Raw genomic sequence first — 19,050 nt, 5'->3', positions numbered from 1 at the left:
ACACAATACAAGCCTCTCCTGAATAAATTGGTGTAGCAGGAACAGATTCTTGGAGCCTCTAACAACTTACTTATATATTCTGTCTCATTCGAGGGGTGCTCGAGTATTGTACTTTTATTTACAGATCTGTCAAGAAAGCCCGAGTGATAAGGGGTTTGGTTTGGTTGCTTGATAAAGATTTTAAGAAAAAGATACAGCTCAGGAAGTTTAGGAATCATGGGGACAACCACCAATCACAGAGCTATTCCCTCAACAATGCAACATAGAAAATGCATAGGAAAGGAACTAACACTTCATCTAATCATTTGTTCTGGGTAAGTTCCTGAAGCAGGATAACCTTCTTTTACTTAAGTAATCCTTTCACTAAGGGCTTGGCTACACTTACAAATTTGCAGCGCTGCAGCAGGGTGTGAAAACACACCCTCTGCAGCGCTGCAAAGCGCGGCGCTACAAAGCGCCAGTGTAGTCAAAGCCCCAGCGCTGGGAGCACGGCTCCCAGCGCTGTCCGTTATTCCCCACAGGGAGGTGGAGTACGGACAGCGCTGGGAGAGTTTTCTCCCAGCGCTGGCGCTTTGACTACACTTAGCGCTTCAAAGCGCTGCCACGGCAGCGCTTTGAAATGCAAGTGTAGCCAAAGCCTAAGAAAATATCGAATCCTGAAAAGGAAAAAACTGGTAGCTGTCATTAATGTAAGTTTATTAAATAAGAAATATGGAGAAGTAGAAACGTCTCTATAGTTAAGGTTGAAACCAGGACCTCGTTACAATGCTATTTCAAACACCCTTGCAGGTAACCCTCTATTAATTTAAGGGATAAGTCTCAGTAATTATCATTTGTCCAAGTCTTTTATGAAAGTTGAGCTGGTACTTTTAATTTCAAGACCTTCAATTTAGCTTCATGTTAAAGTTTTCAAAGACTGCCTCTCTATTTGTCAAAAAAAAGACATACATAAAATCATTCTCAGCATTGTCTCTTCTGGGAGTTTCCAAGGGCAAGGACAGGGCTTAAAAAGTAACAATTTAAAAAACAATTACACAGTTTCTTGGTGAAGTCAACAAGGAAAGGAATGTAATTAACAAAGAACCTTCACTACAGCAGGAGCTGTTCTGTAGATCTACAGCAGTAAACTCCCCTTTAATCTCCTTAAGGAAACAATGCCCCTCTGGAGCTCCACTTTAGCAGTATCTTAGGGCTTGGCTACACTTACAAATTTGCAGCGCTGCAGCAGGGTGTGAAAACACACCCTCTCCAGCGCTGCAAATTGCGGTGCTGCAAAGCGCCAGTGTGGTCAAAGCCCCAGCCGCGCTCCCGCTCCCAGCGCTGTCCGTTATTCCCCACAGGGAGGTGGAGTACGGACAGCGCTGGGAGAGCTCTCTCCCAGTGCTGGTGCTTTGACTACACGCAGCGCTTTGAAGTGCTAAGTGTAGCCACAGCCTTAGTAGCTCTACTGATGATCCCTTGCTGATTCAGGGAGCAGAACTTTAACTCTCTGAACCAGCTATGCTCCCATCAGCTCATAAAAGTCCTTTATGACATGCCCCCCCCCATCCCTGCTCCCATGTGATAACTGTGCCCCTAAACTCCCAAAAGCTGCCTCCAGGTATTGCTTCCCAACAATGCCCCACCCTCAATCCCCTACATCTCTCACTCAATGTGGCAGAGGAGGGTTAACTCTTCATCTCCACTGAATTAAGTTACCTTGTAGAGCATACCTACATAGGTAACAAAGATTAACTCTTCCTACACACCTAAAGAAACAGTAGTGGTACCTGGGCTATATGCCAGGAAAATACTGCACTCGGTAACAGGCACAGCATCATTCTTTATGCATGCTAGGGGTACGGAAAGGTATAACCCCTAAGGTCACCTTTCAGAATTATGTCCAGGTCCATGCTTTGAGGTGGATGAAAGTGCCAAGGATGGAACATACATCAACCTGTCTGAAAAATAATGTACCATATGTTTATGTTCAGAGTTTCAAAAATGTCCCCAAGTCTACAAGCCCAAGGGCAGCCTTTGTAGCCAAATCTGAAGACATCTCTTCAGAGAAAGCAATGCCCACTGGCATTAATGGGAAGCTGTTGCATACTGTTCTACACTGAATTTAATTGTAAAATTGATAATCCATCTTATTAGTTTTAAAAGTGTAACTTACTAGTAGAGCTGGCTGAACAGCAAAAGAAAACTCACTGAAAAGATATTCCACTAACATTCGTTAAATTTGTTGACTATGTTCCCTGAAATAGTATTTTGACTAGTTTTATAATTGGCGAAAATACCACAAAAACCGTTTGACATTAGAGTATGTGACACACACATATTTTCACCGAATCCTACTCAGATGCCCTACTTACTACAGTCTCTTGCTTTTGTCTAGTCTTCCCTCCTCTTGACTTCAAATCGCTTTCTTTCCATGATCTATTATGGGTACCTTTTCACAAGCTGTCTTTGCTGTGTGAGCAGAAACAGTCTGTTTCCTCTTTTCCTTCTTTTCTCTGACCTCAAATCTTTCTTTCACTTTCCATGTTATGTTCTTTCTTCACAGCCATCTCAAATTACACACACTAATTGCTCTCCATCTCTGCTCCCCATGGGACTTGGAAGTTACTCAACATCTAGCAAAACTAAGCCTACCTGCCATCTTCCATATCAATTTCTGGCCAGATCCAACTGTCACAGGCCAATGCCTAGTTAATAAATTATTTCCCCCCACCCCACCAGGAAAGCAGCTCTCCCTGAACCCTACAAAGTAAGGAGCCCCTGAGCATCAGTTATCTATTAAACAGACATTAACAGATCCCTCCTTCCGCCAAAATATTCTGACTGTTAGAAAAGAAAACCATCCTCTCTTCCTCTCTTGTCCTTTTGGCTGCTGCATGGATAGTAGTGGTAAGGCATCTTAAGCTATTGTATTCCTCCCACAGACCCCCTGTGAGTTCTCCTCCCCACTGAAGAGCTCCAGCACACAGCTGTGCAGCAGAGATCAAACATCAGTGGAATAAAACTGACCTGATTCTTGTACAGAGCCCTATGTACAGTAGTGAAACTGACAGACGCAGCAAAACTGACAAGACACTGGTCAGTTCTCCCTGGGAAGGCAACACTGCATTGGTTTATGCTGATCATAGTTTGAAGTTATATTTGCATCTATAAGGTGCTAGAAACCTAATTTTAAGTCTGCAAAACTGCTTGCACTTGCCAGGAAAAAAAGATTCCTACTTGCCTCAGACAAGTGGGCTTTCTAGTCTTTGACAGATGTTGTGTGAGAGATCTGAAGTATCCTCATCTGCACAAATGATGCTCTGTCACATGCCCTTACATAAGTAGCACAGGCTCTGAACATGAAGTATATTCTGTCTTCAGAAATACGATTAAGGAACTGAGGAATCTTTCCTAGTTTGCAGTGCATTTCCAATGGCAGATTTCATTGAAAATGTTCAATATTCTGGACGTACTAAATATATCTGGCATTACATAAAGACAGATGGGGCATACAAGTCTGCTAGCTCACAAATAGAATTGATTTTCAGAATGAAAAGATCAAGTTAGAAGTTTCTATTAGGGCTGTCAAGCAATTAAAAAATTAATCGTGATTAATCACACTGTTAAACAATAGAACACCATTTATCTAAATATTTTTTGATTTCTTTTCTACATTTTTCAGATGTTCATTTCAGTTACAACACAGAATACAAAATGTACAGTGCTCATTTTCTATTTATTTTTATTACAAATATTTGCATTGTAAAAAATAAAAGAAATAGTATTTTTCAATTCACTTAATACAAATACTGTAGTGCAACCTTTCATGATCATGAAAGCTGAACTTATAAACGTAAAATTATATACAAAAAACCTGCATTCAAAAATAAAACAATGTAAAACTTTAGAGCCTAAAAGTCCAATCGGTCCTACTTCTTGTTCAGCAAATCACTCAAATAAACAAGTTTGTTTACATTTGCAGAAGATAATGCTGCCCACTTCTGACTTTCAGGTGACATTGTAAACAAGAACCCACCATTCCAGAGGATACGCGTACATGATGATTGGTTCTCCTCGATAACGAACCAAAGTAGCGTGGACCAATGCATGTTCATTTTCATTGTCTGAATCAGATGCCACCAGCAGAAAGTTGATTTTCTTTTTTGGTGGTTTGGGTTCTGTAGTTTCTGCATCGGAGTGTTCTTTTAAGACTTATGAACGCATGCTCCACACCTCATCCCTCTCAGATTTTCGAAGGCACTTCAGATTCTTAAATCTTGAGTTGAGTGCTGTAGCTATTTTTAGAAATCTCACATTGGTATCTTCTTTGCATTTTGTCAAATTTGCAGTGAAAGTGTTCTTAAAATGAACATGTATTGGGTCATCATCCGAGACTGCTATAACGTGAAATATATGGAGAATGCAGGTAAAACAGAAGGAAAAATACAATTCTCCCCAAGGAATTCAGTCAAATTTAATTAATGTATTTTTTTTTAAACTAGCATCATCAGCATGGAAGCATGTCCTCTGGAACGATGGCCAAAGCACAAAGAGGCATATGAATCTTTAGCGCATCAGGCACGTAAATATCTTGCATCTCCAGTTACAACAGTGCCATGTGAACACCTGTTCTCACTTTCATGTGACATTGTAATTAAGAAGTGGTCAGCATTATCTTCCATAAATGTAAACAAACTTGTTTCTCTTCACAATTGGCTGAACAAGAAATAGGACTGAGTGGACTTTAAGCTCTAAAGTTTTACACAGTTTTAGTTTTGAGTGTAGTTATGTAACAAAAAAAAACTATATTTGTAAGTTTCACTTTCATGATAAAGAGATTGCACTATAGTACTTGTATGAGGTGAATTGAAAAATACCATTTCTTTTGTTTCTCATTTTACAGGGCAAATATTTGTAATCAAAATATACAGTGAGCACTGTACACTTTGTATTCTGTGTTGTAACTGAAATAGATATTTGAAAACATAGAAAAACATCCAAAAATATTTAATAAGTTTCAATTGGTATTCTATTGTTTAACATCACAATTAACCTTTTTTAAATTAAATCGCATGAGTTAACTGCAATTAATTGATAGCCCTAGTTTCTATCACTTATTTTCCAAAAAACATGGAAGACCAATTGGAGAATAAACCAAAATAGCACCAGTTGCATTGCACTATAAAAAAAGTGTCCTATAATACTGACTAATACCTTAATTTGCTTTTCTTTCTTTTTGTATACATCTTCCCATTCATTTACAATTCTTCCCCACAGAATCCAGGAGTCTTCTTCGAGATGGCTGAGGTTGCTAGAAGCTGATGAACTAGATACAAGGGAGGAGCCACTATTTCTTCTTGACCCATTTACTGAACGCAAAGATTTGCTGTCTGTCTCCAACAGTCTGCAACATACAAAGCTAGTTACAGTACTAACCATATTAGATTAAACAATTCGATCATCAATAATGATGCAAAGGAGATAACTTTCACCCTCTCTTCATAGAATGTATCCAACAAATCCATTCATTCATACTGTTTTACTTAACATGTTTTTGTAATAAAAATTGTAAATGAAATGACAACTACTCCCAGCCTGTGAGCGTTTTAGTTAAGCCAACAGGAGAACTCTCTCCTGTTGGCTTACAGTGCCTACATTAGGGAGCTTACACTGGCGCACCTGCACTAATGCAGCTGCATTGCTGTAAACGCTAGTGTAGCTGTGCCCTTATTCCTCTGGGCCCCTCCAGACAGAAAGACTAAATATTGAGCCTGGATTCATCACCTGCTTCCTGTTGGCTACTGATTTTGTGAAAAGCTCAGGGGCAGCAGGCACTGGGCCTTAAGATCTACCTATCTTCAAGTAACAACGAACCATGTAATATATCCATTTACTTCAGTCTAGGTACTGGATAGGAAGCAAGATATCAGACTACACTTTGAAGTCTAGGAGATGGTGTACTATGTTCCATATTCACTTAGCACTGGAGCTGTATTTATAGGAAAGGGGGGCAGCTATGAAAGCTAAGCCATGAGTCAAGTAAATTCTGATGTCCCTGTGCTAAAAAGTAGCATCCAACCACCATATTGGTGAGGTTGAGTCGTTAATTTTTTTCAGGAAATTATAAACTTCTGCACAGTATTGACCATGTATGTGCATAAATCTCAGTGCACCTACACATTCAGGTTCTCAGATAGAACAAACATTTAATTCAGATATTTACATTGTCTTTCCCCTTCTCTGCTCCTGCCCATTAGCATTTATAAAAAATCCTAAGTACTGTGTAAACAAAGCATGTATCAGAATGTGTTTAAAAAGCAACATCTTACAAGTGTGATCTTTGCAGTTTTATTATTTTCAGCTTTTGAACAAAAGGCTTAAAGTAGTAGTGTGTGCCTTTAACCTCAATGGTCCCAGAAGTTTAAATCTGAATTTAGCCCCAATTAATGGAAACAAAAAGTCTCATTTTCACAAGAAAAAAAACCTCAAAAGCTGAGATGAACAGAATCACTAGCCAGTTGTATTGTGTACACATGAAAATGCATTTTGAAACTTCTACAAGCCTAACCTACCACATACCACTACAGACTTAAAAACTAGAACTGCTTTTCTCAACACGCACCAGGCTAAACACGATCAGACTCCAAATACCGTCAGAGAGAAGAGCTATATGTACTTTTAAAGCACAGAACAAACATTTTAAGATTGCAAAACCTAAGGTTTTGACAATCTAGGTTTTCTTCCTCAGCTTCTAAGAAATTCTACTAAATTTCTATTATAATTTGAACCTTACCTTACTGAATCCATTGCCCTCAGATTTGTAACATGTAGTTTCTTTATATTGTAAGTAGTCACTAAACACAGAATACAAACTGCTTAGATTCATGTAAAACCCTATCAATGATTTACTATCCACAAACAGATCCTTTGGACTGCACCACTCCAATACACTTCTTAGGAGGCCTTCAATAAAAAGTAGATAGTTTTGCTAACTTAGAGGTTAAAACCATATAATTTGGTTGCAGGAAGTTTAAGTTTCCTTGTGTCACTTGTCCTTTGGGTTCTTTCACTATAGCCTGAACTGTTTAATTCACCTATATCCCCATCTTCATGTGTAGGCCAGTTTCTCTCCCACACAGACAACGAAATCTGAATTTAAAGATATCACCAGCGGCAATTTGTCTGGCGAGCAGAAACAAGTATGGCTTCCTGGGTTCAGAGTTCAATTCTTTACTTCCAAAGAGCTGTTCTGGTTTAAAAAAAAGTAGCAGATTCAAAAAGTTGTGACACAATACACAGCAGCTTTCAAGATAAGTGCATCAACTCTCTCCTTGAAAAAGTGTAATCTTGATGTGAAAAAGCAGGCTTGGTGTGAACTGTTTGAAGGAAGATAAGCAATGGGACTCCTTATCGCCTATTGAGTGTGTCATAACCAATAATGGAGTTCTAGTGAAATGTATATAAGCTTCACTATAGCTAAAATAAATGGCCTGTTTTCAAGAGACAAGGAGAAATACTCCAATCCAACCTGTAAAAACAAGACGCGAGGGGGATAAGATTATTCCATTTATGGAAAGTTTTGAAAGCTGTCTGAAAACTGTTTGCTAAATTAATTTATTCAGACTTGAAATGCCCATGTCTTTAAACCAAGTGCTGTTTTACGGAATTAAATAAAAAGCATGTTCTTAAAATGTCAACTTTACTGAAACAGAAGGTCTGGACCTCTGACCACAATTCACAGTTCATGAGATAAACTGCTTAGAGAAAGGTTTACCAAAAGGCCTGACTAAAACCAGATAATTGGACAACTAGAGGTCTGAGATGCTACTGATCACCCTTTAAAAAAAATCTTTGTATCCTGGCTCATTGGGGGCTTTTCTCGACAAGCCCCCAGTGAGCAGAGAAGGATAAAACTAGACTGTTTAGGAGTCACAAGTCTGCACCCTTTCATATAGGTTTAAAAAACCAGCATTAGTATATCACAAACCAAGGAACAGGTTAGGTGAAAGCATCAGGACTTGAGACTCCCCTCCTTAAACTGTATCCCAGAATCTCATGGGCTCCAGCATCAGTTGTCGGTATAATTCTAGAAACATTTAATGATTTCTATAAAGCTAGAAAAGGTAACAAATGTTTTAGAGGTTTTAAAAAAGCATCTGCTTTTTCAGATCTCAGATTAAGAATATTTAAAATACACATTCTTTTCCTTGCAGCTAGCAGTTTTAAATTGAGTCAAATATTGGTCCAGGAAAAACCAATCACTTTTAATGGGTTCTCTGCTATAATTTTAATAAGTCTATTTTGGTTCTCATTTTACAATTTCAAGAGCAAAATATGAAAGCCACATTTCCCCAACTCACCTGTTCTGTTCCTCTAGTTTAGCCAATAATTCTAAATCATCTGGACTCAACCGTGTTGGTGAGGATGGTGATAGCGCTGGAGTAGAAAGAGTGGTAGAGGAGGATGTAGTGTGTAATGAGGCAGATGGACTTGCCACCTGACTGGCCATTTGACTGACAGTATGCGATACAGTGTTCTTCACCCATGAGAGAGTAGAACTCAGCTTTCCTGCAACCTTGTCTGTCGCCACCTGCAAATTACAAAAGGAAAACGGGATAATAGAGGTTATTTTTGTAGACTGATCAGCAGGCCCACTCAAACCAGTGGAAAAAGGTATTTAGTGGGCTAGCTATATTCTACAAATAAACTGAAGTGTCTGTCATGTATTTTGCACCTTCTAAAGAGTATGACTAAAGGTTATCCTGTTTCCCAGAATTACCAAAGTTGTTGGAAGCAGTCCAAGAGAAAGGTATGGGATTATGTTAAGATGCTACATGAGAACAAATATATAAAGTATGCGACAGATTCACCAAAAGGATATCAAGGAAACTACCCAAAGATACCCACAGGGTTAGTCTTTTCTGTGTAGTGCCTCTGGATCCAGAACCACCTTGTACCTCTGACACAAGTAGTGAGATCCTCTCAAAATCTCTTGATAAAAATAGTAGTGCCGAAATCAAGTAAAGCAGGTAAAATGCCTCTGACAAGAATTTTACCTGAGGACTGACATGCACCAGAAGGAATTTATGAGTAAGTACCACAGATGTTAATTTTTCTTTTGCTCTCAGTACCCTCTCTAATCTCAAAGAGGGACTGGCTGGAAGTTTGGCTAAAAGTCAACAAGAACCACAGCTAAAAATCAAAGATAAAATGATCCTGAGATCTCTAACAGTGGGGAATGAAATAGTCATTTTGAAATGAATCTAGATTCTAGAATACAACACAAGTCTACTCCCACAAGTGGGTTAGGGAAGGACTACTTGGGAAAACCCTGAGCTAGACTTCTCAGAAAAAAGCAAAGGAAACTGATCCAAAAAAATCAGAGGCCTAGTCCAAAAACTTCCTTGAAGCTCTACCACTGAAGGAATGCAAGAGGTTTTATACTATTTTCTGCAGTGGATCACTTCCTCAGCCACAGAATATCTAGACTACTGGCAAGCCTAACCCATATCCAAGTTGTCTACCTGAAGAAAACTTGGGCCACATCTGAAAATGCAGAACAAAGATAGCTGACACAAGTCAAGGTTTGTCAAGGAGAACAGTAGACTGAAGAAGAAATTATTTCAAGTCACACTGCCGAAAACTACCTATTTTGACATATGTAGAATTCCTTACATTGACAGGTTGGCATGAACAAATCATGTGAAATACAGCTTACCCAATAATACCAGCTTATAGCAAACATATCAAACAATTAGAACCACAAGGAAAATGTTCCATCCCACTCCCTGAGATCTTTCATTCAAGTGTAATTTAAAACAGACAACTTCCATTTCATCTGTTGGATGACAAAAAGCCACATGTTTTAAGGCAGACTTCAGATTTTCAGGTTTAGCAGTAGCTGATAGGCAGCCCTTCCTTAGAGGCTGGACTGGCAAACTGTACAATGTCATAAACCATGTTTCTTTTGCTAAGTACCACATTTCAAATCAATATACATTGAGTTGTGCAGTGGGGAAGTTTTACAATTTGAAAAAAAGCCTGATCGAAAGCAAAGATTGCTTCCAAAGTGAATTAAGCTAAACCAAATTAAGGCTACTTTAATTCTGAATGACAGTACCCACACAGGGATTTAATGCAGTTTAACTAATCCACTTTGAATTCACACCTTTAGTTAATTCTGATAAATTTTCTTGAGTGTCTCCATGTAGACAAGCCCTCTTGTCTACACAGGCATTGTAATTCTGTGCATTTGTGTGCTCAAAGCCACATCCTTTGCAGTTTAACTGCTGACACTGTTTAGCATGGTTGGTGTTTAATAAAACAAAGTTAAGTAATCTTGTGTTTGTTCTACCATCTTTCCTCCTCTTCCCTGTAATGGATCGTTGGGTCTTTGCCCACACGGTTGTCAGTGTTTCCTCTTTTCCTTCTCTTCCCTACTTCCTTATATTACTCATCTACACTGTGTTCCCTAACTCCCAAGAGATCTCATTTGCACCACACTTCCGTTTGCTAACTTTTCCTATCAGTATTTCCTTTGTTCTCTGAACCACTTCAATACTGGACTAGACATCCAGAAGCCACAGGACTAAACCTCTTAAGTAAAGAGTGATCCAGAAGACTGGGTCTTCCAATAATTAGGAGCAACATCTGGTGAAAAACAAACCTCTGCTCCAGTTATGGGAAAGGTGAGGGGTAAAAATTCTTACAAGGAAATCCCCATCTTCCCCACCTCCCAATGTAGAGCCTTTTAGCAGCTCTGCTACACAACACCATACCCAAGGTTTTTTGATTCCTAGGCTCATTTTTGCTGCAGCCTGGGGAAAAAGCTGAGTGAAAATTAACTTAGTTGTTAGTTTCAATGATTACTGCCCATAAGGTTTTAGCAGCAGCTGGGAAAATTGACAAGACTGGTAAATTCTCACTTTGTTGCAGCTTGGTAAAGCTGAGCAGAAGAGGCACTAGCAGTTCCAGCTCTGGAAGGCAACACTGCATTGGCTACACTCTTATAATTGAGCCATAAGGGATATAAATGTATTTAATGAAACTTCTACCATGCAGATGCTGATGGAACTTGACTGGGAAAGATTTTACTTGCCCTTTTCTTAGGTATAAAGACTGGTTAGAGCTGAGGACTTGGTAAGGGAAGCCCAACATAACACCTATGCTTGAAGCATGGAGATATCCTTTACCAGAGACGCATCCACCTCCATCAAAAGATGATTAGAAGAAAGTCCTTCAGTCTCATCTTTGGATACTGAGGAAAGCAGGGAGACAGACCAGTACTGAAGTCACATTGACTATTAAGTTCACCAGGCGTTTTTGTATGCAAGACTCTTCCTTCCCGCTGATGCTGTGGCCTCCAAATCCAGGTCATTTCAGGAGACAATGAGGGTAATAAAGATTCAGTGGGGATGTTACTGTCTCATTGCAGTGACTGAGCTGCAAGAATAGGCAAGCTATCAAGGCTCCAGTGTGTCAAACGCTTGTCTCAGCTGGTAACTGTTGCCTATAAATTTATGTTACAACCATTCCAAGTTGGTAGAGCTCCATGTCAGAGCTTTACATTTAATGTTATTTTTCTACATTTATCTCCCACCTGTAAGACCCAAGATTTCTAAAATTCTTTGTCAGAAGTTTGACCCTATAATTCTTTAACTTGCTTTTTGATAACAAAGGGAAGGATCAACTTGTAGTTAAGAACAGGAAAAAGTCTGGAATAGGTTCTATACTTGAAGTGTGACCATGGGAAAGTGATTTAATCTTTGAGTTTCAATTTCCCCATTTTTACCGACATGCATTATATTATATATGTACTTTGGAATATCAAATTGGAGGCTTTATACAACTGCAAAGTATATTTGCAGTTATGCAATAAACATAAACAAGTTAAGCATCTGAATTTGCACATAGCAGAACACACATACAGCCCGTCTTACAATGTTTCTCAAATGTGGCCACCAGGGGCTTTTCTTGCAGCCACAGCCTGCCTGTCCCACTCTGGAAAGACAAATGCTAGAGGTGCAGGGAGCTGGTGAATTCTCCACTTTCCTGGGGCAGGGCGGTCAGGCTTCGGTCATAGGACTTCGGGCTCCATCCATGCGGTAGCAGGCTCTTGTCCCAGGCTCACCGCCCACACCATCATCCCTGGACCCTGCGACCTCCCTGCCCACCTCTCCATCCAGGGTTTAATTTGTCCACGGGCTTGCTGGGGCTGAGTAAGGCTGCTATGAAAAGTGATATTAACAAACATACAAATAGCACTTTTCACAGCAGCAGACTTACTATCTAGCAAGTTTAAAAAAAAAGCAACCGAAAAAGCAGAAGAAAACAACAAAAGACAAGAACATGCAAAGCACTTCGTGTTTCTATTCCGTTTAGGTCCAGTAAAGAATAGAGATCACTGTACATTATTTTATTAATGAGTCTGAAAAAACCATACATAAATAAATTACAATGATTTGGACATGTATATATGCATATTTGTTTTTCCTAAAGTTAATTAAGTGTTCTAGGAAAAATTGTCAGTGCGGCCACCAGCAAGGAGTTGGTGGCCACACTGAGGCCACCAAAAAAATTGTTGAGAACCCTAGAACACCAGTATAATTATCTTCATATTTAGAGTAATTTTAAACATTTATGCAAGTTTAGTATCTATAAACTTACTTCAAACCAATCAGAAAAGTCCATTATAGCCATGAAAAGAAATTTAGTTTCAAAAAGCAGTATAGTAACACTACGGAGTCCATCCACAAAAGCAAAGCTGGCCACATTTTGGAGTGGCTCTAGGCGCTCAAAAAAGTTTCCCTATCGAAAAAAGGTGATTCAAGCTTTAATATTGCAGTCCTAGTTAGGACAATGTTAGATCATTACAAATTTCTAAGATTAACATAGAGCCAAAACATCTTATGCTGTTCTTGTTATTTTAAGCTGTGTTACCTAATGAGAAAATTGTGCTAACAAGTTATTTCAATAAACATCCTTAAATATCATTGAAGAGCTCCACTTTTCCTTAATCAGGAAAAGCAAACTGAATTAGTTAGGAACACCACCAGAATTCTTTGATCAACCCAATGCTCCCTGTTAAAAATTTGAGTGCATTCATGTTTATTGGGATTTCAGTTAACTTAGTTCTAAAAGCCAAGGAGTTTAGTTTAAAAATCTGTTTAAATTGTCTATAGTGTTCCAGGCAATGGTTTCCATTAGTGGTCCACACAGCACTTGTCAGTCAGTCATATGGTGATGAATCATTAACAGCTGCAAATACAATAGTCCATACAAGTGATTCCTCTAATGATCACAGCAGTGCAAAGCGATCTTGAATGAAAGGGTAGATGTTCGTTATGTGGACCACATCTCATGGGTCAAGTTTGGGAACCCTCAGTTTCAGGAATTTGGAATTCCATATGGAGCCATTCCCCACTGAAGTGTCTCAAATCCAGCCCCACTCAAGTCAGTTGTTACTATCAGACTACAGTTAAGTAGCCTACATGGAATAAAGCAGCATTTTCAGTCCAGTCTGAACCATCCACATTAAAAAAGCTGCAGTCATAACTGACACAAATTAGCACCTTAGCTCAAGAAAGGTCAAAATTGCAAGGTAGAGTGTCTGAGCCAACCTACTTCCCCCCAGAGGTGCATCATCCAAGGGAACAGTACAGCACAGCACACTGACAGGACACTATGGAGAAGCCTATTCTGACAATGTCTGTGGCTGTGACTTCATTCTCAAAGATGTCAGCCCCACATCTATAATAAGGGCTAAATTCTATTTGAGAAGTGTAAGTAGTAATTGTTTAAACAAAGGCTTGACAGTACTAGTCACTAATTCTGAATAGCTTTTGAACACAAACGTAAAATTCAATGTTCATTCACTGCCTTTAATTCATCCAAAATATAAAGATATACAAGTTACTTACAGTTAAACTGAGGGGAAAAAAGTTGCTAAAGTAAAATGCAAAGCTGCCTTGCCATCTTCCTTTCAATTAGACTCCAAACTGCAAGAAAAGCAAATTACAATTTCTTCTGAACTACAACGTTACTATTAAGTGATCAAGTAAATTCAGTGCTTTCACAGCAGGTTAAAGTGCATGTCTAAAAATTCCAAAGTTATTTCGTGTCAGCCTCAAACCTTTTACTTGCTTTGCAAGTCAAACATTACATTAAAAGCTTTGAGATTTCAGCCATAGGAATCCTGTCTAGCCCAAAAACACAAAAATCAAGTCATATGCTAGAACTTATGAACTTCATTTTGTTGTCAGTTGGGCTAGCATTAAAAGGGAATCTTACATATAAACAGTGATCTACTGAATGAGCATATTTCATTGCAAAAGTTCACTAGTTGCAGAAATTGCTGAACTCAAGAATACAGTCTAGTGGTTAGAGAATTAAACTGGAAAACTGAAGACCCACGTTCAGTGCTCAACTCTTGACTGCAGCTTTGGACAAGTCACTTAACTTTGATGTATCTCAGTTTAGCCATCTGTAAAATGAGGATAATGCTTACCCAGCTTTTATAAGACACTGAGATCCTGATATGAAAGGTGAAGTGCAACAAAACTCTTACAGAACACACAAAACTAGGCAAACCAGTTTATGAAAACAGCATAATGCAGCCCATGATTTTTCCACATTACCCTTTTTACCATCTTCACATGCATTCTGCAGCAATTAAACACTTAATACCTAAGGCTCACACAAGTGTAAATAAATGGTATAATTCCAGCAGTTGATTTTTATTAATTTACAGTGTCTACTAACAGGACTTGCAAAGAACATTACTAGCAAAATATACAAATTAGAAAACATTGATGCTCAAAGCAGTTTAGAATTGGCGGCATAGAATTAAAATTTTATTTTAATTCCAGATTCATTTACACAAGGATATTATTGTACTTATCTACATCAATGAAGTCAAAAATAGTTTTATCTATTTGGACCCTAGAGGCTCCACCTACTGAAGCAGAGTTAAACTGCATTCTGTTAATGCTTTATTACTTGAATCAACACCACACGCAAATACAGTAGTTGAATTCATTTTCTGAACTTTAAAACTGGACTCTTGTAGGGCTTTGTCAGCACTAATTTTAGGTCCATATTTACGCTTATGAAACCAAAATAGCTAATGGACTTGTGAGAATCTTCTGCACTTTTATCATGTTTCCATTTTACCTTTTCTTCTCTGCTTTTATGTATTTATCTCATGTTATAGCCTACTTGCTATAAATGGGAACATTCAAGGAAGGTTTTTACTGCTTACTGTTTTGCCATTCCACCTCACTGAAAACTCATTAAAGAACAGAATATGTAAGAAAAGCATTTAACAACAAAACCAAGGCCTTACATATAGTTTTTAATATCTGTAGCAAAACATGAGAACAAGAACAATGATAGCATAGATGTGAACTTAAAATATTGCTTTCCCCTATGGAAGAAACAAACTAGTCAGCCCCGGAGACATGAAAAAATGGTTTCAAGTGATATTTTGGTGACTTAGCCCAGTATGGAAATGGGTATCTGTCACAACCCATATCACACTGCCAAAGTTGTGCTTACTACTCAGGACTTCGAAATCACGCAGAAGGAACAGGCAGCGTGTAAACGAGCATGCTAAGTGCCTGCCAGATAATGGCTAGCTCACACAGTGCGGTGAATTTTCATTCAGTAAATGTAACATGATCAGCAACAAGAAATGAGATTAAAAAGAAATATCAACAAATATTCTTTTGTGGCAGCCGGACTCCAAGAAAAGGCATATGCCTGGCATTTTTTGCCAGTCCTAGAGAGGGTGAGTGGAACTGCCTCACTAGTCCCATCTTTTTTGAAGGAAAAATGGTCCGGAGGAGAAAAATGGTTCCTTCATATATACCCTACTGCTGCCCCTCCAGGGAAACTTATTAATAGGCCTGTGGCCCATGTATGGTATGGGTATATCCTGCAGTTTAATTCTACATTTTCCTGTAGTCGTATTTCAAAGGCTATAGCCAATATATTATTCTCATCTTTTCTCTTCCTTCTTACCTGCCCTTCTTTGGACCTGCCAGTCTGAGGTTATATCTCTGGATGGTAAAGGAGCCCAAATGGGAGTCCAATGTAAACAAGAACTGCACACTCTCCAAGTAATCCATCTAGGTAGGTTCTTATGTTGGACCTTTTGCTATGTATCTGAGCACCTAAGGTTTGAGCTTATCCTCTATCTACTCCTGGGGGGATTCTGCACCACTCCGCAGGTGCAGAATTCATATCTCCCACAGATTTCTTTGCTTCCCTGCAGAAAAATGACTTTCTGACAGGGAAGCAAAGGGAAGCTGTAAGAGCAGTCAAGCACCACTTCCTAGCTGCACAGGTACATTGTTTCAGGCACCTGGAGCAGCCAGTGGAGAGATAATCACCATAGGGCTGGGGACACCCCAGCCAGTGGCTCCTACCCTGAGCCAGGATCAGCTGCTAATTCTGGCTGGGCTGAAGGGAGAGGATGGGACTTCTTCCCCTGCAAGGAGTGGCTAGGGCTGTGTCAGACCCACCCCCAGAAGCCTCCCACAGCTGCAGGAAGCTCAGCATCCTTCCCTGCTTCCTGAACCCATCACTCCTCAACTGCAGGGAGAGAGCTCACCGTATAGGGAGTTGCTCCCCCATCCACCCAACTCCCATACATCTGGATCTCCCATACCCAGATGCCCCCACCAAGCCTCACCCCATACACCCAGGACTCATCCAAGACCTCCATATCTGAACCCCACCCCACTGAACCTCAACCCCTACATCTGGAGCCTCCCTGCATGCAGACCCCCTGCACTCCAGACCACCTCGCACTGAGCTCCCTGCACTCAAACCCCCACCCCACTACACCACTCTGAGCCCCAACATCCAGACATCCACACCACTGACCCCCAACTAGCTGCACCCAGACCTCCGTCCACCAAGCCCCATTCCCCCAGCACCCAGGCCCCCCTGAGGAGACCCCTCTCTCGCCCCTGCAACTGGAACCCCCGTAACAAGCCTCTGTGCATCCAGATCCCCCCACACCTATATCCCCCACTGAGCTGCCTGCACCCAGATTGTCCCACACAGAATCCTCTAACCCCACACTTGGATCCTGCCTGCCCCACACCTGGTACAGATGGGCAGAACTCCAGGGTTTTTCGGGGGCAGGCCCAAGCCTTGTGCTGTGTCAGGGTCTGGTGCAGCCTCACCACTGAGCCTGTGTCCCAAGGGTGGGGGGGTAGGGAGGCTGCAGAGTGATCTTTCACATTTGTGCAGCCCCACTTCCATGCTGGAACCTCTGCATTTATTTATTGACCAATGAAACTTGCAGAATTTATAATTTTTTGGCACAATTTTTAATTTTTTGGAGAATGTCCTCAGGAGTATCTATCTTAGAGATCAACCAACTCCTAGGGAACTGAAGTGTGGTTTAGAGGAAGTGTGGGTGTTCTTGAAGTAAAATATCAGAACTAAACCTTCAACACTGGAAGGAAAATGATGGGTAGGCTATCTATCAACAGGAAATAAGTGAGCTTTGCTGGACTGTATCACTCAGTAGGAGATAGGCTCCTTCGTTCTGAAATTCCTGCAGCTTGCTCTGGAAAAACTTATCAAGACTCCAAGGGAAAGATTATCTAAAAAAAATAATCAAAGCCTGTATACTAACTTGAGTCAAATGCTGGGAATTTGTGACCTGAAGATGATCATAGAATCATAGACTTTAAGGTCAGAAGGGACCATTATGATCGTCTAGTCTGACCTGCACAATGCAGGCCACAATCTCACCCACCCATTCCTGTATCAATCCCCTAACCTATGTCTGAGCTACTGAAGTCCTAAAATCATGCTTTAAAAAGACTTCAAGGGGCAGAGAATCCTCCAGCACATGACCTTTGCCCCACCCTGAAGAGGAAGGCGAAAAAACCCTAGGGCTTCTGCCAATCTGCACTGGAGGAATATTCGTTCCCGACCCCAAATATGGCAATTAGCTAACCCCTGAGCATGTGGGCAAGACTCACCAGCCAGACACCCAGGAAAGAATTCTCTGTAGTAACTCAGATCACACCCCATCTAATATCCCATCATAGGCCACTGGGCATATTTACTGCTAACAGTCAAAGATCAATTAATTGACAAAATTAGGCTATCCCATCATACATCCCCTCCATGAACTTTTCAAGCTTAGTCTTGAAGCCAGATACGTCTTTTGTCCCCACTGCTCCCCTTGGAAGGCTGTTCCAGAACTTCACTCCTCTGATGGTTACAAACCTTCGTCTAATTTCAAGTCTAAACTTCCTGATGGCCAGTTTATATCCATGGATATAAGATCTCTGTGTAAGCTCAAAAGCTCATCTTTCACCAACACAAGATGGTCAAATCTTCCCTCTCATTTTATGTCTAATATTGAGAGGGAAGATCTGCTGAATGCCATGAGGCAGCAGGAGATGGCTATTTGAGGAGGAGAAGGAATGTATGGTTTTTACCCACCCTAACAACAAGGTGTTCAGAAGCTCTCCTACAGAGTGCTATGAATCCCCTACTTTCATAAGCAAGACTCATTCAAAAAAAAAAAAAATATGAGCAGATCCTGCCAAGCCCCGCAGGATCTCCAAAGGCAGAAGTATCAAGATGGGGGTAGTAGGGCACATGGGAACAGTGAGGTCCTAATTTAAGCTTGAGAAAAGATTCAAACTGGTTTACCTTAACTGAACTTGTCTGCCCACCTCCAATTCAAAGGACTTTGGGGGTGGGGGGGGGGAGGGAAACCTATGTTCCTTTATTTAAAGATCAGCTTTAAGAAACCAAATCTGCTTCAATATCAGTGTTTGGGTAGCACCTTTCATACAAAAAGATAAGCTAAATGGGGGTTTTGAAGACTTTTAAACACATATATGCATGTATCATACAGATTGCAAGAGATCATAGAGGATGCTCTCTTGCAGTGAAGGCATAAATTATTGCTGCTTCAGTTTATACACACAGCATTATTATAAAGATTAATAATGTACCTCACGGGATGTTGTAGGCACTGATTAGTTAGCATTTTCAAAGCCTTTGACAAAGTATTGCAATTCCTCCAAATAT

At 40.1% G+C, this 19,050-nt stretch overlaps 1 protein-coding gene across 10 annotated transcripts in view; it reads right to left on the bottom strand.

Moving 5' to 3' along the window:
- Nucleotides 1–19,050, bottom strand: part of EVI5 (ecotropic viral integration site 5) — a 131,570-nt gene that overhangs the window by 99,050 nt on the left and 13,470 nt on the right. For 9 of the 10 annotated variants that reach the window (XM_039485077.1, XM_039485079.1, XM_039485080.1 and 6 more), the window contains exons 2-3: nt 8,343–8,572; nt 5,197–5,386 (exon numbers count right to left, since the gene is read on the bottom strand). In XM_039485077.1, coding sequence (XP_039341011.1) covers nt 5,197–5,386; nt 8,343–8,572 — 420 coding nt within the window. Of the gene's footprint in view, nt 1–5,196; nt 5,387–8,342; nt 8,573–13,901; nt 13,980–19,050 lie in introns of all 10 variants that reach the window. The other variant, XM_039485081.1, reaches the window with a different exon arrangement.

This window comes from Mauremys reevesii, linkage group 8, assembly GCF_016161935.1.
Source record: "Mauremys reevesii isolate NIE-2019 linkage group 8, ASM1616193v1, whole genome shotgun sequence".
In the NCBI taxonomy this organism is placed as follows: domain Eukaryota; kingdom Metazoa; phylum Chordata; order Testudines; family Geoemydidae; genus Mauremys; species Mauremys reevesii.
This window is presented reverse-complemented; position numbering and strand designations above follow the sequence as displayed.